The sequence below is a fragment of the Aptenodytes forsteri genome, unplaced genomic scaffold, assembly GCF_000699145.1.
Source record: "Aptenodytes forsteri isolate BGI_AS27 unplaced genomic scaffold, ASM69914v1 Scaffold492, whole genome shotgun sequence".
Taxonomy (NCBI): domain Eukaryota; kingdom Metazoa; phylum Chordata; class Aves; order Sphenisciformes; family Spheniscidae; genus Aptenodytes; species Aptenodytes forsteri.
Window position 1 is genome coordinate 131162 of NW_008794172.1, and position 27622 is coordinate 158783.

At 57.1% G+C, this 27622-nt stretch overlaps 1 protein-coding gene across 1 annotated transcript; it reads right to left on the bottom strand.

Moving 5' to 3' along the window:
- Positions 1-5814: 5814 nt before the first annotated feature.
- On the bottom strand, positions 5815-19208 carry TNS4 (tensin 4). The gene is made up of 13 exons (XM_019472871.1): positions 18695-19208; positions 14116-14560; positions 13473-13903; positions 12517-12603; positions 11841-11960; positions 11462-11554; positions 11014-11091; positions 10478-10549; positions 9097-9265; positions 8529-8597; positions 8237-8263; positions 7537-7662; positions 5815-6253 (listed from the first exon to the last, which is right to left on the bottom strand). Exons 1-13 carry the CDS (start codon positions 19206-19208, stop codon positions 5815-5817), a joined length of 2670 nt encoding a protein of 889 aa, XP_019328416.1.
- Between the last annotated feature and the right edge of the window lie 8414 nt (positions 19209-27622).

The window sequence follows — 27622 nt, forward strand, 5'->3', positions numbered from 1 at the left end:
GGCTGGTGTCAGGCTGCCCGGGTGGAGTGGGTGGAGAGCACCCATGATGCTGCCGCCCCTCCGTGCTGCTCCCGCAGCCGCCGCTGCCCACCTGCCCCGTGGTGCCTCCACAGCTTTCGCCCCGTCCCCTCCGTACTGTGGCACGGCTGGGGGACCCAGAGCCCGGCGGCTGCGGCAGAGGCTTAGCTGATGCCCCAGCCCAGCCTGGCCCCGCAGGCAGCCATGAACACACCGGCGTCTCGTGGGGTGCCACGGCGGCACCCCCTGCCTGCAGTGCCTTGCCGTCCACACCAGACCTCTGCGTGCGGCAGCAGAAGTGCCTCATCCTGCCCTCCCTGGTGGGAGGAGGCTGCCCAGGCAAGGACGGGGGGGCCCAGAGAGACCCCCCCGCCACCGCCTGCCTGGGGCCCTCCCTGCCTCCGTCTCACCCAAAGCGTGTGCGTTCGATGGGCATCGCAGCCGCACAGAGCAATAAGAGACCTTCCCCCTCCCCGCTGCAGCCCCCCAGCCTGGGAACCGCCTGCCCCACGGCCCAGCCCCGCCCCACTCCCTGCGCAGGGACACACGTTTTTCCTCCCATCCGTCCTGCCTCCCCCTGCCCCGTCCCCAGCCGCTGTCCCCCCCGGCGGGCGCTGGGTCCAAGGGGAGGGTCGGGGACGAGGGACGCCCAGGAAACACCTCCCAGCAGGAAGGGCTCCTTTTGTTGGTTTTTTTTTTTTCTTCCCCAAAGATTTTTATTATTTAAAAAATGTTGTTGGTGGGATCTTAAAACCAACCGTGTGGCCCCCGAGGCTGAAATCCTCCATCTCCGCGGAACGGGGCACCGCTGGCGATGGTTTCTGTCTTCTCGTCTTCCAACTTGGCCAACGTGACAAAACCAGGATGAATTTCTGGAATGTCTCAGTGACGAGATCTGCAGATTTCGCCAGCACACAGTTATCAGCTGAGAAATTGTCACTATTTTTGTACCTTTTTTTTTCCTTCTTTTTTTTTTTTTAAGCCGGGCTGGAAATTTTTCACCTAAATGTTTTTTAGGTGACAAATGGCCATGCTGGCTGCCATGGCAAGTGTGCCAAAGACAGAGGGAATTTTGCCGATCCCCCCCAACCCAACCCCTGGCTCCATGGCCACAGTGGGAGGTTTTGGTTTTCCGTGTGGATTTGCCCCATCCATGCCAGTGGGTGCCAAGGCTCCCGATGGGAACAAAATGTTTCAGTTTTAGTGAAACACCCTTCTGCCCCTCCGGTCCCCAGTAGCTCCCTGGCGTGGCACGGCACGGCATGGCACGGCAGCTCCCCGGCACCGGCAGGGATGTCCCCACGTGTCTTGGCGGGGGTGCAGGTGGGGACGGGGATTGGCAAGTGCTGCCATCCTGCTGGCCAGGGCTGGCTGGACGGCGAGGACGGAGCGAGCCGGGATGGAGGCTGGCACCGGGCTCAGTATTGCAGCTCATCGGCAAGGCTTCACCTGGCTTCTCGTCCGGGTGACAGTGTCCCTGTGTCACGTCCCGTGTCCCAGGTGCACGTGTCTCAGCGTGGCCCCAGCACTTCCATCCCGCAGGGCTGCGCTCCTGCCCCTGCCCTGCTGCAAACTGCCGTCCCCAGCAGGGTCCCGCAGAGCTGTCGAGTTGCTGGCTGCATCCCTGCTCGGTGCCTCGCCGGGCTCCTGCCGAAATCCCCTGCCTGCCCTGGTGCCCTGCCGGACCCCCTGCCTGCCTCAGCGCCCGCCCGCCCGGCTGCGTGTGGCCCCGCTCGAAAGAGGCTGCACACAACTTCTAAACTGAGTCAATTTGCCAGGATGGTGGTCAGCGAGGACGGGGGTCCCTGCCCCTGCCGGAGTCCCTGGCCCCCCGGTGCCACCGCGCAAAGGATGGGTTTCCCGGGGCGTGGGGAGGTGCTGCTGGGGGCCATGGCCGGTCATGGTGCTGGTCCCGCGCGGCCACGCCAGCAGCACCACAGCGGGGTGCAGTGGCAGCCCCAGCTCACCGGGCTCAGCCACCCGGACCCTCCCCGCACACAGCCAGGGCAGCGCCGGCAGATCCAGTGGAGCCCCTCCTGGTTTTGGGGTGGCCGGTGAGCAGCCAGGCAGGGGCCAGGGATGCCGGCGCTTGCCAGGGCACATTCTGTGTCCAGCTCAGAGGGCTCCAGCGTTTTATATTGTCTCTCCTGTAGTTTAAGGCTGTATTTACACACGATCATATACCAGTGTAAGGCTCCCCAACCCCAGCGGCGTTTTTGCACGCCAATGTGATTTCTGTCAGTTCCTCCTGGGCCAAGGCCGTCCCTTCGGACTCCCGTGTAGCACCGACCCTCTTTTACTGTAAACTTGAAACTTTGTATCGTCAAAAAGAAAAAAAAAGGTAATTACTGTATTTAATTTTCCCGTTTTTTAGTGTGTTTCTATCGAGTGTATTTTATCTTTGCATTGCTTTAAAGAAAAGGAGAGGGGGGAAGCAAAGCAGAGGAGGAGTGAGGGGTCTGCGGGGATCCCACCCGGCTGGACATTGTGTTCCTGCAGTGCCGGTGTGTGCCATATGGAAACGCTCCCCTTCCAAACAGGCCAAATTAAACCAGAGACTGCCCATGACCTTGGCACCCTCCTGCCGCTGTCTTGAGCCCTGGCAGAGAGTGGAGGAGCGGCACTTGCAGCCCCAACCCCCGGGGAGGTTCAGACGCTGGGCTGTGCTGCTAGCCTGCCCCGGCTCCAGACCCCCCTCAAAAAACATCCCCGGGGACCCCTGGCGGGACCAGCCCCATCTCCTTGGCCCTGGGAAGTGCCGGTGCTGGCGGTGGGAGCAGAGCACGCTGGAGCCTGCCCATGCTTCAGAACGAGGGGTTCGAGGTGTGCACCCGCGAAAGCCTGGCTGGGGACTGTTTGCTGTAGCTATGGGGGCTGGCAGCTGAGCGGCTGCAGATGGCTCCGGCTCCGAGCTGCCAGGAAAAATATTTGACAGTTTCTTTCTGCCCGCCGCCGCGGACAGGCACTGGGGAGAGCAGCGTGGCTGTACCGGCCTCCCACAGGAGGGGGGTGGATTGGTGGCAGCGAGGGACATCGCCCAGGAGCCCCCGCCGCCCAGGAGCACCCGCGGGTCCCTGCTCCCCCGGAGCCCCTCCGCCCCTCACCCTGAGGTCCCCCAGGTGCAGCTCGGCACAGGCTGGGCCCTGGGCTGCTCCTCACACCCGCAAAAAAAGGGGCGGGGACCCCTTTTGGCCACTTCCAAAGGCACCTGCCTGTCCTCCGCCAGGGGCCATGGGCACGGCCAGCTGCAGAGCAGGATAAGGGAGGCTGGGCTGGGGGGAGCTGGGGAGGGCGGGGGGCTGGATTGCAGCAGCCTGGAAGTGGAAAAAATGCCTGAGCTGAGAGCATCTGGTTTGTAGATCCAGGGACTGGGCTGCGGGAGCAGGGCCAGTGCCTGCCTGCGCTCAGCAGCATCCGCAGCCTGCGGGGCTCAGGGGTCAGTGCCAGGCATCCCACCGGTGTGGGGACAGGCTCAGCCATACCATCCCTGCCCGAGCACCTGGTCCCTCCCAGCCTGGGGGACACTGTGTTTGGGGTTCAGCAGCCCTGAAAATCCAGGCACCCACAAAGCCTCAGGAAGAGCTACGCCGAGCAGGGATGGGGTGGGAAGCAAATGATTTTGTGCCTCCTTGTGAGTCCCAGCTCAGCCTCTGCTCGGTGCCACCGCGAGGGCAGCAAGGATCGTCACCGCCGGCCCTGCACAGCGGCACAGAGCAGTGGCAGGGCTCGGAGACGGCACCAGGCTAGGACAAGACGCTGGACGGGCTTCAAGGTTCAGGGGAGGACAGGGACAGGCACCAGCTCACACCAGGGTGACGTGCTCTTGGCCAGGCAGTGCTGCCAGCCTCGTGGAGCTGCAGCCTGTGACACATGTGCATGTGCATGCTGGTGCTGGTATGCACTGAGCATCACCAGCTTCAGTCAGTGTTTTGGGAGGGTGTCAGGGGACTGGTAGCTGAGAGATGCCCAGGCGTGGCAATGCTGGTGGCTGCGTGCCTCCCGGCTGCCCGGCGCTCCCAGCCATGGCTCGGCTTTCTCATGGTGTTTGCAGCAAACGTGCTCGCCGGGGCAGCTGGGAGGCAGCGTCGCCTGCGGTCACGTTGCAGGAGAACGCTGGGTCTCCGGCGTCACAGCTCCCTGAGGCTGGAGGTGTCATCCGGGGCCAGTGCCAGCCTGATGCTCCGGTTACTGGAGCTGTGTGGCCGGCGGTGCTCGGGGTTGTGCAAACACCCTGGAGGAGTTGGGCCCGAAGGCAGCCATCTGCAGCCAATGTAGACAAGCGCAGTAATTTGCTGGCGCAGCAGATCAGCAGCCGGACCAGGGAAGACGCCAGCTCTCCTGGAGCCCGGCCCAGCGCCCCGGCCCCACGTTGATGGCTGCTCAGGGCTGGGGCTACCGGGGCTCTCCTTCAGGGCCCCCCTCTGGCTGCCCCCAGCCCTGGCGGCTGCGGGGGCACCGGACTGGGCTTGGGAACTGATTTGGCTGGAGAATCATGTGTGCATGTACGTGCATTTGGCAGAGCCGCTGCTGGGAGCACGGGGGCTGGTGCCGCAGGGTCCGGAGGTCATTTGCCCCTTCCCGTGATGGTTGCAGACCGGGGGCACCTGCCTCCTCCCTGCTCCCCCGTGTGCCGCTGCTCCTCCCTGTCCGCCGAGGGAGGGCTGTGGCCCTTTCCCTCTTCTGGAGGTCACCAGGAAGCCGGTGACAGGAGGAAACCGAGCCCTCCTGCACCCTCCATGTGTCCGGAAGCGCTGCCAGCCAGGACCCCCGGGTAGGGCTGTGCCAGGCAGCGGTGGCAGGACCCCGTTGTGTCGGGATGGGGGAGGCAGGCAGTGATGCTGACCCCCAGCAGTGTCTGGTGGCGGGTCTGGGTCCCGGGTGAGCTGGTCCACGTCTCGTTGCGAAGCAAAGCTCTGCACATGCTCTACCTGCAACAGCCAGCGGCTCCCCGTCGCCTGTGCAGGGCGAGGACGTTTCTGTGCAGAAACCCCTGTGGCCACCACGCTGCTGCCCGCCCCGCTGCCACCAGGGCTTTGTGTGTCACCCACACATGTGCACACGTGTCCATGCACCCACATGCATGGTGGGTGGTCACCGGTGCGATCCGAGTCCCTGTCACCAGGGACAGCCTGGCCACATGCCACAGCATTGGTGGCTTTCGGGGTCTTGCTGTGGCGGGGGACATGGGGCATCACCCCTTGGCAGCAGAGGCTGCTGGGAACAAACTCGCGAGCCCAGCCAGGACAGGGTCTGGGTTTGTTACAAAATGGCTGGAACTGGACCCAGGAACCAAAACCAAGAGCTGCGCTTCCAGGAAGCCTGGGACAAACTTTGGAAGCCATGAGGAACTCAGAGAATTGTTTGTTTTTTCCTGAATCCAGGTGGTTTTGGCTGAACTGTCCCCGCGGTGTCTGAGCCTGTGCTCCAGCTATGCTGCGCTGGAAAAGGGTTTTCCATGAACTAAAAATTCCACATGCGGAAGACGGTGCTTGGCGATGGGCCCGCTCCCCATCCCAAAGCAGTCCCAAAGCGGGGAAAAGCAGCCATCGCCCCGTTCCCCAGAAGATGAACCCTCCCGGTTGTGGCTGGAGTTCCACAAAAAGGAGCTGGATTTGACGATGCAGGGGAGCAGCGTGCGGGGGCCCGGGCTCGGGGGCGGCAGCGTGATCCCCCCCCCAAAGCACCGTTTGGAGCCAAAGCCTTCGAATGTTCGTATTCCCTTTGCGCTTATCGCTGCTGTCCTGAACAGCATCGCGATAAACACGACGGAGTGAAGCAGCGCGGCTTTGCCCTTACTTACGGCTCCCAGCAGACGGGCCGGGCACAGGCAGGAGGCGGGCAGGGTGCAGGCAGGAGGCGGGCAGGGTGCAGGCAGGGCGCGGGCAGGGCGCAGGCAGGGATGGACGGTGTCGTGCTGGGGCCCCTTGCCGGCTGCAGCGCGCACTGCAGCGGGTCGCATCCTGCACACCCCGCGGGGGGCTGGGGATCCCGGGGGCTGGGGATCCCTGCGGGGCTGGGACCGGGGATGCACGAGCCCGGGGCGCTGGGGCTGAGCCGCGTCCCCCCGAGCTGCCCGTGACCTTGGGGCGCCGCGTTCCCCTGGGTCTTGAAGTTGGTGCTTTGCAGCACGATGGGGACGGCACAGGCGTGCGGAGCCCGCGGGGTCACAGGCTCGCCCAGCCCGGCCCCAGGCTGGGTGCTGGGTCTCGGCTGAGCAGAGCTTAGGCCAGACAGACTGGGGGGACACACAAAGCCGTTAGTTTCTCGTCCTGGAGCCGGGTGCTCCCCCCACCCCACGCAGGAACTCCAATATCTGGTTTTATCGTTGCCACAGAGCTGTTGCAGCCGAATGCCGTTTCACAGCCCGGCTGGAGGGGAGTGACGTTTTCTTTAAGTGCAACGCATGCATATGCTTGGCAGTTTAAGAGAGCAGAGTAACCGTATTTCAGTTGCTAACATCTCTGCACTGTTTGTGGTGAGATAAATGATCCACTGCTTTATTGAAAATACCCCTAAGCAGGGTTTGTTAGCACAGGGTCCAAAATTAAAACAACGTAGAGGCACCAGGTAAGCGAGTGCTAAGGGAGACGGCTGTATGGTGCGCTCAGAGCCGCTCTACTCCACTCGGAGATTACAGCAAGAGCTGAATCTTCAGCTGGTGTAAATCACGGCAGCACCGATTTCCACAAGGCTGCGCCAATTTACGTCATCTGAGGATCTGGCCCAAATTCATGCAAGTCATTTCCAAAAACCCAACATTTTACTGTCATGAAAATGTCAACATTTATTTCTCAGCTTGCCATGATGCCTGGAGGTTGAGCTAGCCTGTAACCCCGCTTTGCAAGTAAAGGGCAAGAGAATTTACCAGCATCAGGCAAAAATACGCTGCCTTTCGATGCTTCTTGCTCTTTGGGGGAAGCAGGACTTTTCAGCAGGGCCTAGTGATTTTATATGCTTTGATTTGCAAAACTGCCTCCTGATGCTGGTCTGTCGTCAGGGAGGTGAGTCCCCCCCTGCCTGCATCAGAGCTCCTCTCCTGCGGCGTTGGGGGGGGTGTTAGGGCTGAGTCCCCGCAGGTGGGAGCTCAGCTTGGACACCCCGAGTGCAGGCATCCCCCGCTGCTGGTAGAAATCTCAGCCGGAGTATTTCAGTCCTTGAGAGAAAAGCGAACGGTGCATGCCAGGTGAGGGAGGCAGCGGTTCCGTTCGGTGAGCACAGCTCCCGTCCTGCAGCTCCGCTCCCAGCTCGGCACAGCTCCCCACGGGCAGCCATCCCGTGCTGGCCACCGGCGAGCGCTGGCCACGCGATGCCCTGCGGAGGGTCTCGGGGGAACATCTCATCCCACCAGAGCATAACATCTTTAACTGAGACTCGTGACATGACGGTATATAACAAAAAAATATAAATATGAGCTGTTGCCAAAATGCAACCCAGAAGCAGGAAAAGGTGAGCAGTAGAAGCTCGGCAGCGTGTGGGCAGCTGCCAGCCTGGAGCTCTCCTGGGGTTTCTGTCCTCTACGGGCCCGGCAGGAGCTTGCATAGAAGGTCGATGACAAGCGACGCTGGCTGCACAGTGTCGTACTCTGCAAACAGGTGACAGAGGTTCTCCGAATCTGTCTGGCTTTTGGCCACAAACCCAAAGATCCTTTGAAAAAGGAGAGAGAGCCTTATGTAGTTTGCATCCAGGAATCCAAAGGAATATGCTTAAACTAGGCCCGGCCACAAAGCAAAATCCCGGTTCCAGCAATTCCACCTTGGCCCGCTCCCCAATCACGTTTACTTGGAAGCAAAACAGCCGAGAGAAGTGTTTCTGGCAAGGCTTCCCCAGCTGTGAAAAGTTTCTTGAACGCAAGGTAGAGCCAGATATAAACTCACTTCCTGAGCCCAGAGCAAGCGAGTCACTGGGAAGGCTGACGGATTTGGACGGGGGCTTTCTACATGAGGGGATGCAGAGAATTGGGCTTAGCCAAGCCTCTCATCAAAACCTACAGAGCAAAACTCCCCACAAAGCTTCACCCATCAGTCCCACATCTCATCGTGCCACCACGTTAACTTTTATAGCATCCCCTCTTCATTTTTAAGCTTTGATTCTTTGCTGCTGTGCAAAGCTTTGCAATGCACCCGCTGGAGAGGCGAGGCTGGGTCAAAGCAGCATCTCCCCCCCCCCCAGGTTTCCACCGGCACGCTTCAGCTGCGGGAGGTCCCTGCGCAGGTCTTACCTCGAGGACTTGCAGTACTTCTGCCACCTGAGGGAAGAACAGAATTGGATTTGCTCAGAAGAGTGATATTTAACTCATTCCATCAGCTGCACAGTCAAGGTTTCTATTTAGCTAAACCCAGTGCATTAAGCCCAGGGCAGGGGCTGCACAGCCAGTGGTTGGGATTTGGGATTTTAAGCGGTAGAGAGTTGGGAGCAGCAGAGCCGCGCTGGGAACCGTGGGGAAGCGAGCACCGCGCGGCGGCTCCGACCAGCTCGGATGCCCTCATCCCGCAGAGCAGCCGATAACTCACTTTCTGTTCTCAGGATCCATCCCGCAAAACCTGATGGCAGCCAAGGGGTAGTGTCGCCTGAAAAACACCCTGTTGGGGGAGGAGCAGAGCGTGGCGTTAGAGGAGGAAAGTGCCTGAGCAGAGCTGGTGGGAGAAACAGGCATTTGCAAATTCAAGCCCTGCTCAAACTGTTGTGGCTGCTGGGGAATGGGGGGTGTGGGGGTCCCGCTCCCCGGGGCTGCCTCCAAGCTGGCAGCTGGCAAAGTGCAGGCAGCTCTTGGGCTGAGCCGGCTCCTGCCTCCCACTCTTGAGATGTTGCCACTAGCTTTACGTAAAGCAGCATCATGCCCTGTGCTGTAACAGAAGGGGTCAAGTCCATCTCTGGATTGCAACACGGATTTGTCCTAGCAGGCCAGTTTTTCTTGACGTGCTGCAGATCAGCACGTTGGCAGGCTGAGAGGCAAGAAGAGAGCTGTGCGGTCACAGGCGAGCTGCATTTCCATGACCATTTAGCTCTCCCCCGCAGCTCCCCACCGGTGAGCCCTTGGCCGTGGCAGCCCTGTCCTGACCCTCCCCATGTGGCTCTTACTTCCTCTGGATGTCCGTCAGCGTGACTCCCTGCTCGGTCACTCTGAAGTGCACGAGGGTGGGTGTGGGCAGCGTCTCCAGCTCGAAGGTGGAGGAGATGGCTTTCTGGATGGCCGGGGCTCCTGTGAGCGTCTCCATGTTCACCGAGTTGAGGTACAAGACGTTGCACACTGCAAGGACAGCACAGAGCCAGGCTCAGCACGGGGCCAGCATCACGCTGGCGTCTCGCTGCGCTGAGCACGTGCAGCGCCGAGCACAGCGGTGCCAGGTCCGGGGCCGGGTCCCAGGCATCATCCTGCAGAACCGGACACATGTACGTGGGTCAGATTTGTTTTGATGAAAATTAAAGATTTGGTGACTCAGAAATTCTTCACAGATTTATTTTGGTTTATTTTAATTCTTTGCACTAATTGTTTTAAAAGTCGAAGTATTTAATTTCCGGTTTCTAAATGTCAGATTTGGATTTTTTTTCTGTTTATTACATATTTCCTTTAATGAAAAGCAGAAATACCCCAAGCCAACTAACGGCTGAAGGCCAACGTAAAACATGACATTTCAGGCTGATTGAGCTGTTTAAAGGGCTGTTCTGGGTCAAACTAAACTTTTCAGCTTGCCAACTTATTTTTCAGAATTTCCAGCAAAACAAAGCGGTTCCCAACTCCCCTGACTGCGCCGTGACCCATCTGCGTGGTCTCCTGCCCATCGCTCTCTGCTCTCACCTGGAGCCCACCCACCGCTGCACCCAGGCTGGGGGCACCTGGGCGCAGAAGAGAAGCAAAGACCCTTCCCCGTCCTGCTGTGCAGTTTCCATGCATCTCCCATAAGGTCCCTCATCAATTTAACCAGCCCCCAACTGCCCCATCCCTCTCCCAGAAGCTCCAGATGTTCAGTGCCCATCAGTTCAATACCCTGGTTGAGGCCAACAGGAGAGGGGCTTAAAAATCAGGGGCTATTTAGAATTGTGGGAATTGTGGGTCTTTTATCAGCCTTGGGACTTCAAGAACTGTCTTTTCAAAGCTTACTTCACTATTGTGAGGACCAAAAGTCCCCTTTCTTTAAAAATATCAGGTTCCCTTGCAGGCCCATGATCTGAGGATGTGAAGAAAACCCGCAGGTGTCTCCAACCTGGTGGTAAAGCCAGGAGGGGGACATTGCACCGGCACCCACAGATGCACTGGGGTGACCTGCTGTTCTGCACAGGTCCAAAGACAGTGCCGGCTTTTCAGCTTCTGCTGTGAACGGTGTCAGAATGGACGACATAAAAAAGAGAGCCCTGTGGTTGATACGTAAAGACTAAAGCCCAAAGCATGGGTGCATGCCCAGAGCTCTAGCTATTGGAAACTCGACTGTCCCCTGGTGTCCCCCCCTGCTCCTTTCCTCACCGGCAGTGTTCTTCAGCAGGGATAGTGCGGATTCAGGAGCACAGTCAGGGCTATCTTCTTCATCAGCAAGATCTGCACAAACGACAGACAGGAGCACTGATGTCCACAGGTCAGGCTGCTCTGGGTCACCACTTTGCATTGGGTGAAATTCCTCATCTCACAAGAGGCTCAAAGGCCCAGGACTGCTTAAATCGCAGGGGTTTCGAGCAGTAATTAATTTAATTGTCCTCCGTCTCCCTCTCCTGGTTCCATTCATCTCTGATCTCCCCACTCCTCCTTTCCTTGCCCACCCGCAGTTGTCCCCTGCTCCCCGCTGCTTTGCTGACCACCCTCCATCCCCAGGCAGAAGCAAGTCACCACCATCTTGTACTCGAGTCAGATCTTGCAGGTCCCTGCTCCACCTACAGCCCAGGCAATCAGCCCCGTTGTGGGGGCACCCGGGCGGCTCAGCCCCCTCCTCACTGCAGGACCGTCCCCATCTCCCCAGCCCAGCAGGAGGGACCGCTCGGAGCATCTCTCCTGCCCCTGACACCTACCTCGGCTGGGGATGCTCAGCTTGCAGGGCAGTGCCAGCGGGGTGATGGCGTGCTGATACACGAAGGCAGAGAGGCTCCCTGCAACACAGAACCGCGAGTCGGGGGGGGCCTGGTGCCTGAAACCTCCCACCCGCGCGGCTCTGGCCCCTCAACAGTGTCCCAGGGACCTCAGAAGGAGGGAAGGGCGGAGCTAAGCTGGACTATTTGGGGCCTCACAGTGACAAAAGTGGGTTTTCCAACCCCCACCCCATGTTCTTGTTTTGGAGACTACTACTACAGTCTCACAAGCAGAGAAGTGTGGGCAGGAGCCAGGGGCTGGAGGGCCCCCACACAACACACTCACTGCAGGGCTGTGGAGCAGCCCCGGTCCTGGCCGGCGCTTCAGGGGGCTTTTGGAAACAGCTCCTGGAGCTGCCAGGGCTGCTGCAGGTCACGGCACCATCCTTACCGAAATACAGCTCCTCGCTGGCTCCTTTCAAGTGCACCCCTTTGGCAGATGACTCGATGAGGAAGTGCCGGACGAGGTCACTGCTCTCATTGCCTGGAAGCAGGATTGAAGACAGCGTCAGCACCGGCACAATTGACGTTGTTTCACCCCTGCCCTCCCCTGCCCGCCCCGTGGCCCCGTCCCAGGGCATCCACTGGCGCTTCTGCTCTGCGTGGTGAGCGCGGTGCCAGTCCCCGTGCATGGGGATGGGCATGCACAGACGCCACTGCCAGCGTCACTCGCACAACCAGAGTCCTGCGGCTTCTCAGCTTGCTTTAGTCTGACTGGTTTCAGTTAAATCCCTGAAGCAAACCCCACCTTTCTGAGCGAGTGCCTGTACCTGTCTGGCTGCCAGATGGAGAGACGGGAACCTTCATTGCCAGTCCAAAAGACCCCCGGTACGATGTGCTGTCCCGCACAATGAACGTGCCTGGCTCCTTGTCCTTCAGCAGCTGGATTGCTGTCAAAGCACAGGCGGAGGCTCAGCCAAGCAAAACAGGTGGAACCTCCCCGCATTGCATTTTGCGTCCGGCCGATGCTCTCGCGGGGAGTCGCTCCTTGCCAGCAGCGAGAAATCATCAGGAGCGTTTGCTGAGGACACGCACGTCCCTCGTGCGGGTACCGACTGCAGTGCCCCTGCAGACTGAGGGGCCCCAGCTCGGTGCTGCGGGTCCGTGGTCCCCAGGACAAAGTCAGCCCCTGCCCAGGCCATGCGGAGTAGCAGCACAGTCAGAGGCAGGAGAAGCTTTTCTGGATCTGAGGTGGGGGGGGCTGTGGTACAGCCCGGCCCTGAGCCCTCCCCCTAGACCTGTAAGTAGGTCTCTCAATGCCCATGAACCCCAGTATACTTTGAATTGCCATCACCGAGTCCCCACAGGACCTCAGCACGGGCAAGAGCTGGACTGAGGTGCTGCGGGGAGGCAAATTCCAGCCTGGGGAACAGGCAGCAGTCCTGCAGACCCACAGAGAGCAAGTCTGAGATGGGGTTATCCCAGCAGAAACACTTACTGCCTTACCTTGGTCCCTGGTTATGCTCGGCTTGAACCAGTATTTCGATGTGTCCATCACAAACTTCATGGTCGGCTGCCCAGCCCTGAGGGGACCTGCAAGAGACCTTACGGCGTCAAGGCCAGCGTGGGACCTGAAAGACATCACTGAGCGGGACAGAGCCCTAGCAAAGATATTTCTCTTCCAGGCTGGCTAGATTTGAAGTGTTTTTTTCAATCCTTTTGACCAGAGCTTCCTCCCTACTCCTCAGAATAATTCATTCTCCACGAAATTATCTCTCTTGGCAGGCTGCGATGGAGTGCAGAGAGGCAGCACATGGAATCCCCCAGCAGTGCCAGTCTGTCCAACCCTGCACAAGTCCACTGGACCATGGGGATTTACACCAGCTGAGGATCTGACCCGCAAAGCCCTCCTGCTATTCCCATAAGAATCCCAATTAAAACCCTCTGCCCTGAGAACTGCCTTTGCCAACCTCCTCCAGAGAACAATAGCCCTATTGTTTACCCTTGAATGAGAGACCTTATAAACTCTGGTATCTTTAGATGTCCTCCAGAGCAAACTGGAACCCTAACCCCTCCTCCCCACCCATTCTGGGGGCACAAAGAAATGACAGAATTATGGTTCTCATTCTCAGGTGCTATAAATATGCATCTCTGCATCTCCTTGAGGGGACCAGAGCGTTTCTGCCTGCTGAGCATGTGCCCCAGGACCCTGGTGGGCAAAACACCATAGCTAATGCAGGGTCATCAGCAAAGAGCTGGAGACCACCGCAGACCCCTCCAACCCTGCGGAGATACATTGAGGACCTCTAGCGCCAGCGAGGACCTCCTGTCCTTCCTTCATGTCTATAACCCACAGATAAACCAGAGCAGGAACCGGTGTTTGCTCCCCCTTTCCTAGCAGCTGTTGGGCTCTACAGCTCCTTCCCCCTCCAGACCTGCCCTGTGGCAGGGAGGTGACTTACTGTCCGAGACGCAGGAGAGCGCTGGTGCCGACAGGGCATTGTTCAGGCCACCGAGCCTCAAGGCCAGGCTGCAGCTGGGAGGGGGGCTCTGCTTGACAGAGGCTGGGGGGGCTTCAGCCAGCTTGGAAGATGCATCTCCTTGTTCCAGGCACCCGTTCACCAGCAGCACCGGGATGTCGGCTGCGGAGTTGAGGATGGAGGGGGGGCAGCTGCTGGCCTGTCCCTTCTGGGACGGGGAGGTGTTGGCTTTGGTGGAGCAGGCTGCCCTGGGCTGGTGGGGACTCAGGCCAAAAGCTTCTCCAGAGTGAGTCCTGATGCTCGGGGAAGGGGGGCAGGGGCTGCCCAGAGAGCTGGCAGGGGACGGGCAGTCAGCGGAGCGGCAGATAGCGGGGTGAGCATCCGAGTCGTCGTTGTGGAGTGAGTGGGTGCTGCTGCAAGAGGGAGACAAAGAGCAGAAGGAGATCAGCGGGGTTATTTAGCCGGGATGGGATGCACAGCCCATCCCAGAGACTGCGCTAGCCCTGCGGGGCATTGACTCCCAGCCTGAGGAAGGAGGTCCTGGACAACGGGACTTGGGGTAACCGCCCAGTGCCCCTTCCATCCCCATCACCAGCCTGAGACTGGGACACAAGGCGGCATTTACCTTCCAAGGATGTAACTGGTGTCTGAGCCAGGGCTTGTGGAGAGCAGGGAGACCCGGCTGCTCCTCTGCCGGGCCCTCACCACGTGCACGGGCTTCAGCAAATTGTCGAAGCCCGGGGAGGTGCCGAGAGCCCTGGGGCTGTAGAAGATGCTGTCCGTCTGGCCAGCCGCGCACTGCTGGGGGACAGCAATGCACTCAGATGCTTTGCCGCAGGTCAGCGAGGCAGCGCAGCTCGGGGTGCCCAAGCGGGGGCTCGCGGGTCCAGGTGGGCTCGAGAAAACCACGCTGCCACTGGTGCTGTAGTTGCCTCTGAGTCCCCCTTTTTGGGGCAGGAAGCCATTGCCCTGGGGGGACCTCGAGAACGGCGTGCCCAAAGGGCTGGGGGAGCCCTGCAGCAGCTCGGAACACGTGGCTCTGCCTGGCGTCATCTCTATGTATTTAATGTCTGGAGGAGGAAAGAGGAGGTCGTTACCAATTCAGTGTTTGAGTCAGGTTCGTTAGCTAAGCTCTGTGGGGGACATGCATCTCTGTTCTTCTTGCTATTAATTTTGGCTCCAGTTTGCATGCCCTGCAGGGCTGCTTGGCCCAGGGGAGTACCCCCAGGCTCTGCAGGGAGACCCCCATGGCCCAACGCTGGCCTTTGTTAAGACCCTGTGAGGGCTGATTTCTTCATGGACACCAAGCCACGGTGACCCACCCAAGTGCAGGCGGGCTTCCAGGCAAGAGGGGTTACATGCGGTCATGTCTGACTGCACAGACCCCCCTCGCCAGCATTGCACAGCCGGTGCTTGCCGAGACCTGCAGCGAGAGGTGGGTGTTTCCTCCAGCAGCCACCCTGTTTGTACCTGACTCAAGAGAAAAACATCTGGCTGCTCCCCCCAGGGATGACATCAGGCTCGGAGGGTGCCCACGGCAGCAGGCGCGTGGCCCTGCACACCCTCTGAGCTGGCTGGACAGAGGAGCACGGGGGACGTCACCTCGCCCCCAGGCACCGCTGGACACCCGCGGCATCTGCATCATGGCTGCGGAGCGGGAGGCAGAGGGAAGCCGTGCGGGACAAGGGCAGTTACAAGGCTCTAGGTGTCAGCTATGGGACCAGGCGTGCCAGCAGCAAGCGCGCAGCCCAGGGCAGGGGCCGGCTGCTCTCCCTTCCCACCTCCCATCCTGCACAAGTCTCTTTAGAGAAATAATTTCCAAGGCAGTTTCTATGCCCATGCCCCGCTGTGTGTTTTTTCCTGCTCCTCCATTCATGCTCAGGGCAGCAGGGCATCTCCTAGCCCCTTTCCTTGCCATTATTTATAAGGTAACACATCTGATGGAGCGTCACTTGCTCCAAGACCTTCAGTGACCTCACAGCCAGGGCAAGGGGATGCCTGGCTCCCAGGTGCCCGATGCACGTCAGTCACTGGGTTTCTTGAACAAGGCCATAATTTCTGGCTGAGCTAGAAGGTGCCTTTTAGCAAGAGACACTCAGACTTGATTTAAGGGCTTGCAGCGATGGCGAATTCATCACCTCCCCAGGGAAGCTGTTCCAGTGGTTAATCACCTCCACTGCTAGAAGCGTGCGCCTCCTTTCTAGTCTGAACGTGCCCAGCTTTGTTTTCTTCTGGTTCTTGCCCTGCCATGGAGTTTAAGAAAGTTCCCCTTCTTAAAGGTGTTTCTTGGAGAGAGAAGAACCTTTTTGCTGCAGCAATGAAAAACTGCTCTTAACAGCCCTGAGCTCCCTGGCAGTTGATGTTATGTGCCTCGTTCCTGGGAAACAGCTGCCGGTGGGACCTGCCGATGAGGGCAGCTGGCTGGGGCAGAGCAGCTGTCTCCAGACTGCCAAGCACTGCAGACCCTGTTTACTGCAAGGAACAACCAGACCTCTGGGGCATAAAGCTTGATGAGCAGGAAAAGCACAAGTCTGTACAAAAGTTACTCTCAGAGCGCCTTCTCTATGCTGATCCCAGCGCAGGATTGGATCGGCACGGCCAGCGGAGAGCCGCCGAGGAGGCGCCGGGTAAGCTAGAAGGGCTGGTCCCCAGCGGGGACGCAGCTGGACCACGCGTGGGGAAGGAGCCAGAACCGCAGCCTTCCCCCTCCACACCCTTACTGCCATTGGCAGCCAGCAGCAGCTCCTCCAAAGCCCATCCTCGGAAAGGCTCCGGAGCCACGTGGTTCTGGTATCAAACCTTTTGTGTGCAAACCCTTACAGCAAGCTCTTGGCTGGATGCTTTCTGTCAACGTCTCCCTCAAAAGGGGAAAAGAAATGGGGATTTTAATTGTCCTTTAAAGAAATAACTGAAAAGCATCTGCACCCTGGGCTAACGAGGCCCTTTGCCTCCTCCTTTTCTGCCTTTGCTCCTGCTTATCAGGTGTGGTTAAGCCTCAAATATTTGCTCAAGACCTTGGCAAGTTTTTCAGCATCAAGGAGTGGCAAAAGTGCGGCAAACACAGAGCCCAGCTGTCACGCAAGCTGAGACACTCTCCTCTTCTCCAGGAACAAGCAAGTACCAGAGGAAGTTAGTGACTGTCATGAATGTGTCTCCTATGGCTACAGCATCTATTCTGTTAAAAGCCCTCCCCGTGGTTTCTACTAGAAAAGAACAAGCCCCTCCTGTGGACTCTGGGCACCATCAGTCTCCTGCCAGCCTGCACATCAACTGACCGTGCTTGCAGGGAACTTAAACCTCAGGCAGAAAGGAGGGCGTGGAAATTATTCAGAAAGCGCAATGGGGCCCTGTGCAGCCCTCCCCTGCACGGCCAGGGGAGGAAAGGGGGGCAGGAGCCTAATGGGAGCCTTTCCACGGGGCCAGCTGGCGTGAGATGGGAGCAGTGGTGCATGCACAGGTCGCACGGCTGCAGCAGGAGGTGGGTGAACAGGGATGCTGTGCAGCAGTAGGAAGTTTGCATAAAAAATAAGAGCTGTTAAAAGAAAATGAAAGCTAAAGTGAGGCTTTTCCCACTGAGTTCAGGGCCAGGTTTCCAGATGTTCAGTTCCACACTTGGAGCCAGATTTTCAAAACCACTAGCACGCTACCTGCTGAGCTGCTCGGGACTCCAGCCCTCGAGTGATGCCTGAAGGAGAGGCATCTGAATGCCTCCAAACACCAGTCTGAGGAGCCAAGAGCTGAACTTGCACTTTGTCACAGTACTTTATCTGTAAGGCCACCCCCTTCCATCCCAGCGGGAAGCAGGGATGCTGTCTGCTCCAGAATCGCCCAAGCCCTGCAGCGTGCTCGCACCGCTCCGGCCCCTGCGCTCCCTGACTCCAGCTTAGCTGCTTCCCCGTCGGAGCATCGGGACCCTCACACCTGCCAGGGCTGCAGTTCAGTGCACTTGCAGACAGGCACCTCATCCTCCTCCAACCCCACGTTCCTCATGCAGACATTTGCATGAGGGCTCAGGGAGAACAATTTTTTTCATGCCTTTAACATTCTCTCATTTGACCTTCCTCTGGAAAGAGGCCTAGGGACAGATTTTCAAGGTATTTCCATGTCTAAAGACACAGACAGGCAATAAGGCTTTTCAGCAGCAGTGAGACTGTATCTTTAGGCACCTAAACACATCACAGATCTGTCCTCCAGCGCACCAGAACGCTTGCAGCAGTGTGCAACACGCTGTCTGCTTGTGTTACCCTGCACACAGTGTGTTGAGCAGCAAACGCGCTGCAAAAGAGCCACAGGCAAGAGTGCTTGGATCAGAAGCAGCACACACAGCACAGCTTTGGATTGCAGGGATGACAGAGAAGTGTTGCAAAAGGGTTCACGTAAGGCACCCAGGCATGAGAGCAGAAAGAGGGGGTTGGTATGTGCTGCTGATGTTCTGCCTTGTGTATGCCAGGTATGCTGCTGGAGGAGTGCACAAGCCCTGGAAAAAGAATTTCTCTGGCAAAATGATTGGGAACATTTAAATGGGATGGTTGTGTAACGATTAGTACCTTAGCCCAAGGCTTTGGAAATCTGGCTTCAAATCCTTGTGCTTCCACAGGTCAAGTATGACCCTGGGAAAGGCTCCACTGCCCTTTGGTAGAACTGGGGCTCTGCTGCAAGGGTGAGCACGCGCCAGATGTCACACCCAGAGGTCAGTGCCTGTCCCTAGTCATTGACGGTAATAACTTGGATTAGGCATTTTCTGAGAGCTACAATTCCCATTTCTAATGAGAAATGTTTTCTCCAAACACAGGGAAACAAACGTCAGGTTGAATTAAGGCTGTTCTCCCTGTTTTCTTTTGGATGCTGTTGAGCTAGCTGGACACAAGACATTTCAAAAGTGGTCAGACCGGGGCCACCTAAGCACACAAGTTAGGCAGAGAGCCTGGATACACAATCTGTTCTCCTGCTCCTTTACACGAAGCCCTGATGTCAGCAGACAGTATCCCACGCTGATCCCACTGGGGATGGTGGGGGATGTCACCGATGCCCATTTCCAGTCCTTCACAGGAGCACAGGACCTCATCCTGCCCGCAGCAGAGGGGGCTGGGGCTGGTGTGTAGCCAGCCTCTCCGCCCTGGACTTTCACTCTGCCTCTTGCAAATGGTTTTCACTAGGTCTGAGCTGCGCTGGCTCCATCGCACGACCAGCACCTTTTGCCTCACCTATTGCCTCTGGATCTTGTTTCTTGGTGGCAGCAGCATCACCCTGAGAAGCAGGTTGGGCCGCATCCTTCACTGGCTTGCATGTGAGCGGCTGAAAGGTCGGATCGATTTCTAGGATCAGCTGGTTGAGACTCTCTATTGATATGTCCAAGGTAGGAGACACCAGGTGAGCCTCAGGATCCGTGCCGGTGTCCTCCTCCTTCTCCTTTGCCTGACACGGGGCAGCGGGTCTCTCCAAAGAGGTATCCTGCTGCCCCTTCCCCTGGGCGTGAGCAGCCATGTGCTCAAATATGGGGTGGGCTCCGTACAGCCCTCCGCCGGGAAGCAGGCGTGCGTTGGTGTGCACCATCGTGGACGGGTCAGCCCAGCCCTCCGTTGAGTAGTAGGCGTACTTCATCGGCAGCAGAGAGCAGCCGGGGTACCCCGCCGGGTGCAAGCTCTTGCTTTCCTCCTGTGAGGAAACACACACGGTCTGTCCAACACGCAACACGTGGTTTTGTATGACCTGTGACATGGTTTGGTTTTCCGATTTGATGCCTTAGAGTCCAAGGGAAACCTCGTCCTCCTCCTTGCCTCCCTTTCTCCACCAGGGACCTCAGACTCCTTCTTCAATCCAGCGTCTCAAGCGGAAGAAGAATCTAAGGAATGCAGAGAGAGGAGCGGTTACGCAGGCATGCCCAGGGCAGGAGCAGACTTCAGCGGAAAAGTCTATAAAAACGGGGATTTGGAGTGCAAAGCTGGAATTCAGCTCATAAGAAAACAAGTCATCCTGTATTGCTTTTCCACCCCCCTCCAGCCTCTGCTCCCGGTGCCACAGTGCATTTGGGCAAGTGCAAGGAGGATTAATTCGCAACTTTCAGGATTCAAAGGCCTAAAAACTACATTCTGCTTTTTTTTCCACAGCGCTTATTTTTTTGGTTAAGAATGAAACGAAATATCAGTCTAACGACTTTTGCATGGGACCCTGACCCTCGGAAGCCATCCGGGGAGGCAATGGTAGACAGCGAGCCTGGAGCTGCGCAGGGTAGGCTTACAGTGGGCCAGGGAGACGGAGCAGCCTGCCAATGTTCTGCGAGTGGGTGTACATTTAATCTGAGGGTTTATTTTGCTGGTACAACGTGAGCTGAGCTCTGGAAGCCTGTGTATGTGGCTGTTTTCTCAGTCAAGGCACTGCTCTAGGAATCTGATTGCTATTAAATTTTGAATACTCTCTGGCTTTGCTTTAGATAGAAAGTATCTTTGAATTCGCCATTAAAAAAACCCCACGGCAGAGGGTAGGCTTCCCTTGGGGAGTTCTGGGCAAAAGGTCTCGGGACACCATTTGGGGGTGGGGAAGTCATCCAACTGCATCAGGAACAAGTGGGGTCCCCCCAGCTGCTGCTCTCCCTCGTGCTCATCTGCACGCCGGCACGGTGGGAGCTGCCATTCAGCAAAACTCGCTGCCACCAAATGCACTGGGGGAACCTCGCTCATTAGTCTCAGGATGAGGAAGATAAGCCTGTTCCCTCCACACCCTCTGGCAGCCAAAACTCAACGTCTCGGTGCTTGGGGACAAAAAAGCCAAGCACATTCTCCATGCCTGGTACTGCACGGGCTGCATGGGAACGTGCCCGTCCTCTCCAGGCAGCACCAGTGGGGACCAAAGGATGCCCGGAGAGTTGGAGCCAAAGGCTCACTGACAGGAGTTAATCCTACAGCTCAGGGCTCCCTCCTCCATACCCTGTGTGGATCTGGTGTGTAATACATACAAACAGTGGGCTACGCTTATTAAAACATTTGTCCTTTCCTGCATCAGTCTTGAATGACTGACTTATTTACTCACCTATCTTGGATTGATTAACTATGGAGTCATAGGATTAAGAAAGAGACACGTTGCTCCTGGGCAGCCAGTCCATAACCCCCATGGGCGAGGGCAGGAGTGCTGGGCTGGCACGGTACGTCATGTCTGGTAAGCGGTGACTAATTGCCGTGCTGGGTGCTGAGAGCTGTTACGGAGGTGGCTCAAAACAGGCCGGCTTTGCCCTCAATGAATTATATAACCCTGAAGAAGCTTCTCCTCTTGCCGGAGAAAGAGACACCCAGAAGAGCACAGACTCATGAAGATTAATGAATTAGAAGCAGAACATTGCTGCTGTCTGCTGCTGCTCACAGTGTACGGAGCTCGGCGTGGCTATGGATCCTGAGTCACACCAGTTAACGCTCTCAAAAGAGCTAGGAGAGGATTTTAAGGACTGCAGAAGTGAATAAATACTTCAAACCCATTTAGCTTCCTCCCAGCCTGGACCCCACTGTGTCTTCTGAGCCTCTGATAGATTTTATTTACAGGACTGGCAGGCTGGTCCGTAAGAAAGGCTCAGGAGCAAGGACGTGTCCTGCACCAAGACCTGTGCTGCAGAAGGGAAAGCACCTCTGGGAGGCAGCTGTTGTGCCTTTAGTTGCAAATTAGACAGGCACATGGCATCTCTGAATTGTAACTAACTGATTAATACTACAGATGGGAAAGACACGCAGCCCCACCTGCACCTCCGGGCATTCGGGGCTGCGCTCTGCAAGCCGGGTCTGTCCCAGCCCCGATGGGAGATGGACAGAGTCCAGAGCAGGTTATCCCTACGAAGGGCCGGCTGTGAAGGGGTCTATCAGAAAACGGGTGGGAAGAGCTGGACTTCAGGGTAGCTGCTCCCCAGGCTCGGGGGGCAGACAGGTGAAATGCACAGGCTGCACGTGGTGGGGTCCCTCCTGCGACCGCAGCAGTGATGCAGCCCAGCAGCTGCACAGCCCGCGGTGCCTTCCCAGCCAGCCGTGCCACGGCCAGCACCTGTGCATTGCTCTTCCTCGGCATTTCTGGACCCAAACCCCCAGGCGCAGAGGATGCAGAGGTGGGCTGGGACCCGAGTTCCCCTTTCCCACTGGCCAGCTGGGCTGGCTGTGCCTGGGCGCTGCCCGCAGAGCTCGTGTCGCCTCTGATCGGGTCACAGCGCGGCTCTGCCGTGCGGTCAGTAGGATCACAGGTACGTGGTCTGCCCACTTCTGGTTTCCTGCCTTGGAGCACCTATGTGCCATGACGCCGCAGGCACTGCCGTGAGAAGTGCAGCACGGTACAAGGCTTGGAGGGAGCGTTTGTTAAATATAAAAAGAAGAGTCATTCCAGGTCAAAAACACAAGCTAGATGGAGTGAAAATTGGATTCTCCCCTGGGGAAAAGAACTGCCTGGCTCCAGTCAGCATCCGCAAGACAAGGCTGGTTTTAATTTAAGTAGGTACAGAAATAACGTGCAGTATGCATGAACAAGGACTGTCAGGGGGTTCCAGGAGCATGCACGCAACAGCTTCCCTCCTCTCTTGTACTCCTGCCCCAAGTTTTTGATCTTTCTCGTGCCTGATGGTGCCAGAATTAGCCTCCAAACCTCATTTCTCCTCCCTTCTCTTCTCTGGGTTAAAGTGAGAGGTCTCCCAGGCTCCTCACAAGAATTTTGAGCCTCAGCTGCAGGCTCTTCTGCTCAGAGGAACAAAGGAGGAGAAGGGCTCGGGCAAAGGAGGTTAATCACAAGGTGGCTGTTAGCCACCAGCGTGGTGCAGCCACAAGAAAGACAAACACTGCCCACAGACATCAGGACTTTCCAAGAGCAATCAGAAATAGCAGTGCCCTTGTGCACAGCCCTGGCGAAGGCTGGGCAGTGTCCAGCTGTGCCCCCCGGGCAGGGAAGAGGGGCCGGGCTGGAGTGCAAGGACCGTGATCGCAGGCAGGGAGCCCGTATCGCACAGTGAAGCCGACGGCACATCTGTGCCGTGCCACGAGGTGCGGTGCCCTTCACTCCGGCAGCAGCAGCAGAGAAAGCTCTGCAACACAAGCATCGCAGCCCTGGCAGAGGTAACCCAGGCGCTGCAGACATGCCTTACAGGGCTTGGCTGGCTAGCTTAACCAAGGCTGGGAGGATTTACTGGCTGTACAGAAACACTGGGGGAAGGAGCACTGTTGTTTAAGCTAAGACAAGGCTAGCAGAAGAAGAAATGGAAATAAGCTGGCCACAAACACATCTAGACTGGAAATTACAGAGTTTCTGCTTCTGGAAACAGACTGTGGAACAGAATTCCCCCTAAGATGAAGGGGACAAGTCACAAATTTTGGATGCAGACGGACACGCTGATAAAGGCTCTTGGTGAGGCAGCTGCCTGTTGTACCAAGACACGCGGCTCGGTGAAGCAGGAATTGCAGTTCAGACCAGTAACCCCAGTTCTCCCCTCCACCTCCAGCCCAGCTTGGCAGGCGGCCCCCTGACATGAAAACACAGAGCCCCCTGACATGAAAAGGAGCTCAGGGTGTCAGCACTGGGACCAGGGCTGGAGCACCCACGTGGGGCTGCGGAGAGCAGAGGCAGGAGGTAGGGTGCTGGGTTTGGAGGGCTGCAGGGTGCCTCCTGGGCGGCGGCGGGAGAAGCAGAGTGCCCTTGGGCCAGGGCTGCACCAGGCACACCCCAGCTGTTAGATAACTGCCTGCACGCCCTCCCCAAACCCGCCAGGCACGGCACGGCACAGCCCAGCCCAGCCAGCCTGCAACTGCCACGTGGAGGACACGCTGATAAAGGCTCTTGGTGAGGCAGCTGCCTGTTGTACCAAGACACGCGGCTCGGTGAAGCAGGAATTGCAGTTCAGACCAGTAACCCCAGTTCTCCCCTCCACCTCCAGCCCAGCTTGGCAGGCGGCCCCCTGACATGAAAACACAGAGCCCCCTGACACGAAAAGGAGCTCAGGGTGTCAGCACTGGGACCAGGGCTGGAGCACCCACGTGGGGCTGCGGAGAGCAGAGGCAGGAGGTAGGGTGCTGGGTTTGGAGGGCTGCAGGGTGCCTCCTGGGCGGCGGCGGGAGAAGCAGAGTGCCCTTGGGCCAGGGCTGCACCAGGCACACCCCAGCTGTTAGATAACTGCCTGCACGCCCTCCCCAAACCCGCCAGGCACGGCACGGCACAGCCCAGCCCAGCCAGCCTGCAACGGCCACGTGGACCGAGCTCCATGGAACAAAGTCCCTCCGTGCAGGGCCCTGTCCTGGCTTTGTCTGCTGGAGCACAGCAAGCTTGGTGCGGACCCCCAGCTTCACCTCTGCCCGCGGCCGTGCTGGCTCTCCCCCAGGCTTCAACAGATCAGGCAAGGTAACAGCAATGCCGAAAACGCTGCCTCTCAGCTTCGCCTGGCAGCTGCACACACAGAGCCCTGGATGTCCCAGCGCAGTTATTTGGAGCTAAGACACACGAGCCGGGACACAGGCTTATTCCTTGTCTGCGCAGAGACCCCAAAACAGCAAAGCCAGCTGCCAAGCCTGGGTTGTTTTTCCTTGCAACGTGAGCCCTGGGAGCCTCCCGATGACAAGTCTGTTACACATCCCCTCACCAGGAGGAGCAGAAGGAACTGCTGGGACACCCAGGATTTACAGAGCTCATTACGCCCAGCTGAATCATTGCGAGGGCTGTGGGGTGACTTGCCTAGATTAGCAGGGTGTGCTGATGAGGTTGAGGAAAAAAGTTGCCATGGTTATGCTATATTTTGCCTGCAGAGCAGAGACAGCACTGGTATCACATAGCAAGTATTAATATACCTCCAGCTACAGGGGGGTCCAGCACCTGGAGCACGAGGCAGCTGGTGCCTGAGGAGGGGCAGCCCTCCCAGTGTCCGGGGGGAGAAGGGGTAACTGTCAGACAAAGCCGCCTCCTTCCTTGCTCAAACAAGAATAATTAGAAAGTTCAGCAGCAAAGAAAAGCCTTTATGAAATCCCAGACAGCATCGCTAACTCTCGGTATTTGATCAGCCCCTGGAGCCCCGCAACGGGGCAGCATCTGTGTGACCATTGCCAAAGGAGGACTTTTTGCTGGGGCAGCAAGAAGCACTCCAACACAACCCGTCAGCGTCCGGCAGCAGAAGCCGTCCTCCTCCAGCGATTCCCCTGTGAACAGCCCCAATGCATTGCTTGTTTAGCAACATTTCAGACTTCTGAAAGGGTCTCCAGGGTTTTGGATGAGGAGGGTTATTAGTTAATGTCGAAATTGCTACTCAAATAACTCCCCCTCCCACTGCCATGCTCCCTTTTCCTCTCCCAGGATGGCTCTTTCCCCTTCAGCAAGAGCTTCTCTGGGTATGAGACGAGCAGCAGAGCCTGGTTCCCCTGTTCCCAGGAGAGATCCCAGCGCAGCCAGGAGGGTTTTCCCTCCAGCTCTTTGCAGGGTGAGGAGTGGACACAGGAAGCTCAGGGAGGGGGCAGCAAGGAGAGCAGCTTTAGAAGAGGGTGTCTGTCCAAAAATAGACTGAATTAGCTAATTGTAGGAATGTTTGAGATGAGTTACAGGAATGTGAGATTTTCTAGACACACTAACAAGCTCCTTGGAGCACCAACCTGGATTTTTCCCTTCTGAGACCACAGTCACATCTCATCTCCGTCCCCTTGTGGGACTGCATTAGGCAGTATTATTATGATGGAAGCTGCAGCATAAGAGAGGCTGTTTCTCTGCATTTTGGAGGTGCCAAGGGAAGGGACAGGATGGGAGCTGCTGCACAGAGGGCTCTGCAGACCTTTAAGCATTTCAGAAGGACGCTGTACGTCTGCGCTCCCCTGTGTGTGTTCCCTTGAGTATACAGCACTGCATCCCAGGGCTTGAAACCTCATGAAGCAGCAGACCATGCTCCATGCTCTTTTCTTGGGTCCAAGGGACAAACAGCACAAGGTGGGACTAGATACTCTTCCTCCCGTCCTCAGACCTCCATCTTCCTGCCAATACATCTGCCTACACAGGCAGCGCTCCTGTCTGGACCCCTGGTTGCACAGCTTCCACACAATCATCTTGATGCTCTGCTCTCCTCTTACGCAAGGATGGATCCTCAGGACCTTGGTTTAGGTTTCACAGCATCTCTTGATACTGATCTGAGTCACAATGCCTTGACCTTGCTGACTGTCAGTGGCTTAAGAAAGTACAGTGGTACCAAAAACCTTGACTAATGCACAGCTAGCTGATTTTCCTCCCGAGTCCTACACAAACCACTGCCTCCAGCTAGTCACACTTCTTGCTACCACGTGGCATTTTTATTGCCTTGAGCTCTTAACACTTCACCACACCGCAGCCTCCCACTGAAAAAGCAGGGTGCACACACACAGACACACGATCACAGCCTCATTTCTACAGGCTGAATTCACTTCAGGCAGAGTGAATGAAGCATCTCACATCACTTGTACAGATGCACAGTCAAACATCGCTGGAAGTCTTAAATAGGCTTCAAACTCTGGGTGAATAAGAAAGGTAATTGCTAATAAAATAAAACCCATAGACTACTGAGAAAAGTCCAAAACCTTAGCCTGAGCAAGAAGTATAATCCCATGCCATTTCTCACAGAACATCCAGCAGCTTCCCCACCCAGGATAAACACCACTTGGTCTCTCTGCCAGCCAGCAGTATTGTTCAGGCAGGAACAACCATGTCTTGGCTTATTTGAGATCTCTGCAGCAGATTTCTCCCAAGGCACAAGAATAATCACCAGCTAAATGCAAAGCAGCAGCAGAAGAAAGAGAAGTGATGGAAGAGAGGAACTGATACAAACTGCAAATAACATTAGCATGGAGGATCGAAGGAAAAAAAGGACTCAAGAGAGACATGGAAAAGGCAGAGATGGCCCTTGAAATCAGCACTCAGCAGGTACCTGAGCTGCAGGTCCAGTCTCCTGCGCACCGCTCTTGCTGCAACACCTCCAACAGCACCTTGAGCTCATAAAATCAGCACAAGGGTGAGTCTGTGCAGGGACTCAGTCCTCTGGGAGCCTTGGATTTAACGGGAGCCCAGTCCCTCCCACCTGGGCTGAGCTTTGCTCGCCGCTCCTCCGTGCGCAGGGTGCAGCCCTGCTCAGGCAAGGTGTGATGCAAGAGGGAAGACCCAGACGCCAGGATACAACCCAGAGCAGCACTGAGCTGGCAGGAGACCAGGCCACCTCCAAAGCATGCTGGCACAGGATGGCTGAAGGCAGGGAGCTACTCAGCCGAGCTGCTCAGGAGGATGACTTTCAGCTGGTGCAGAGCAAGGTAACTCTGCTTGGAGCAGCTGACGATTTGATGCTACAGCTGCCAAGGGCCAGGACTGTGCTCTGCCCCTGCAATCCCATGTGGGTCAGCAGGAGCCCAAAACCAGCACTCAGCCATGGCACGGGCCCCTTCGCTGCTCATGGAGGGAGAACAGACAGGGACTGTGCTTCAGCCTCGCTCTTCAAACGTCGGCTGTAGGCTGTGAAAACAAATGAAGAGGGAACAAAAAGCACACGACTCTCTCCTCTCCAGCTGGAGCACTGGAATCGTGCCTTCGCTCTGCTATCTGTTACTCTCTGGTGCAGAGGGCACCGAGAGACCTGTTGTTGGGAGGAGCAGTTTAAGAGGTTACAGCCTGGCCCTTTGTCACTGTCTCGGTGGCAAAGGTGCTGCATTAGTGAGTGAGTGAGATTGGTGCAATTCAGTGCAAAGGGAAAGAAATGATCTCCCATCACATCTGGCTAAAGGGCGGCTGTAGACTTCCAAGGCTGCCCTGGCCTGATCTAAAAAAAGACCCAGGTCTGCCCACACCCTCAGCACAATTATCTGACTGGTGTATTACAGGGAGCAGATGAAAAAATATATTTAAAGGCAACTGCATCTCTAACTCATGTTTGCAGTGTCCAGCCCTGAGCAGCCAGGCTTGACTGCTGCATTAAGCATTCCCGCAATGGGAATGGCTGATAATAAATAATCCCCAAACATCTTTTTGGATTGCTGTACATTTTGGCTTAAGGGTTTCTTCCAGTTTCAGTGGGCACAGAGCCACGCAGCAACCTTTAAAATCATATATCTGAAATACCCTTTTTCAATGGAACTGCCTATTCTGCTGCCCATAAATGCTTTCAGCTTACCGCAACATTGCCACACCGCTAAGGG

Bases quoted from the DNA above. Each gene is read 5' to 3' on its own strand.
- TNS4 (XM_019472871.1), bottom strand. From the start codon at position 19,208: ATGTCACAGGTCATACAAAACCACGTGTTGCGTGTTGGACAGACCGTG. The intron at 11,555-11,840 runs GTACAGGCACTC...TCCTGCTTCCAG, and splicing joins TCCATCTGGCAGCCAGACAG to GCAATGAGAGCAGTGACCTC. The intron at 7,663-8,236 runs GTAAGACCTGCG...CCTTTTTCAAAG, and splicing joins AAGTACTGCAAGTCCTCGAG to GATCTTTGGGTTTGTGGCCA.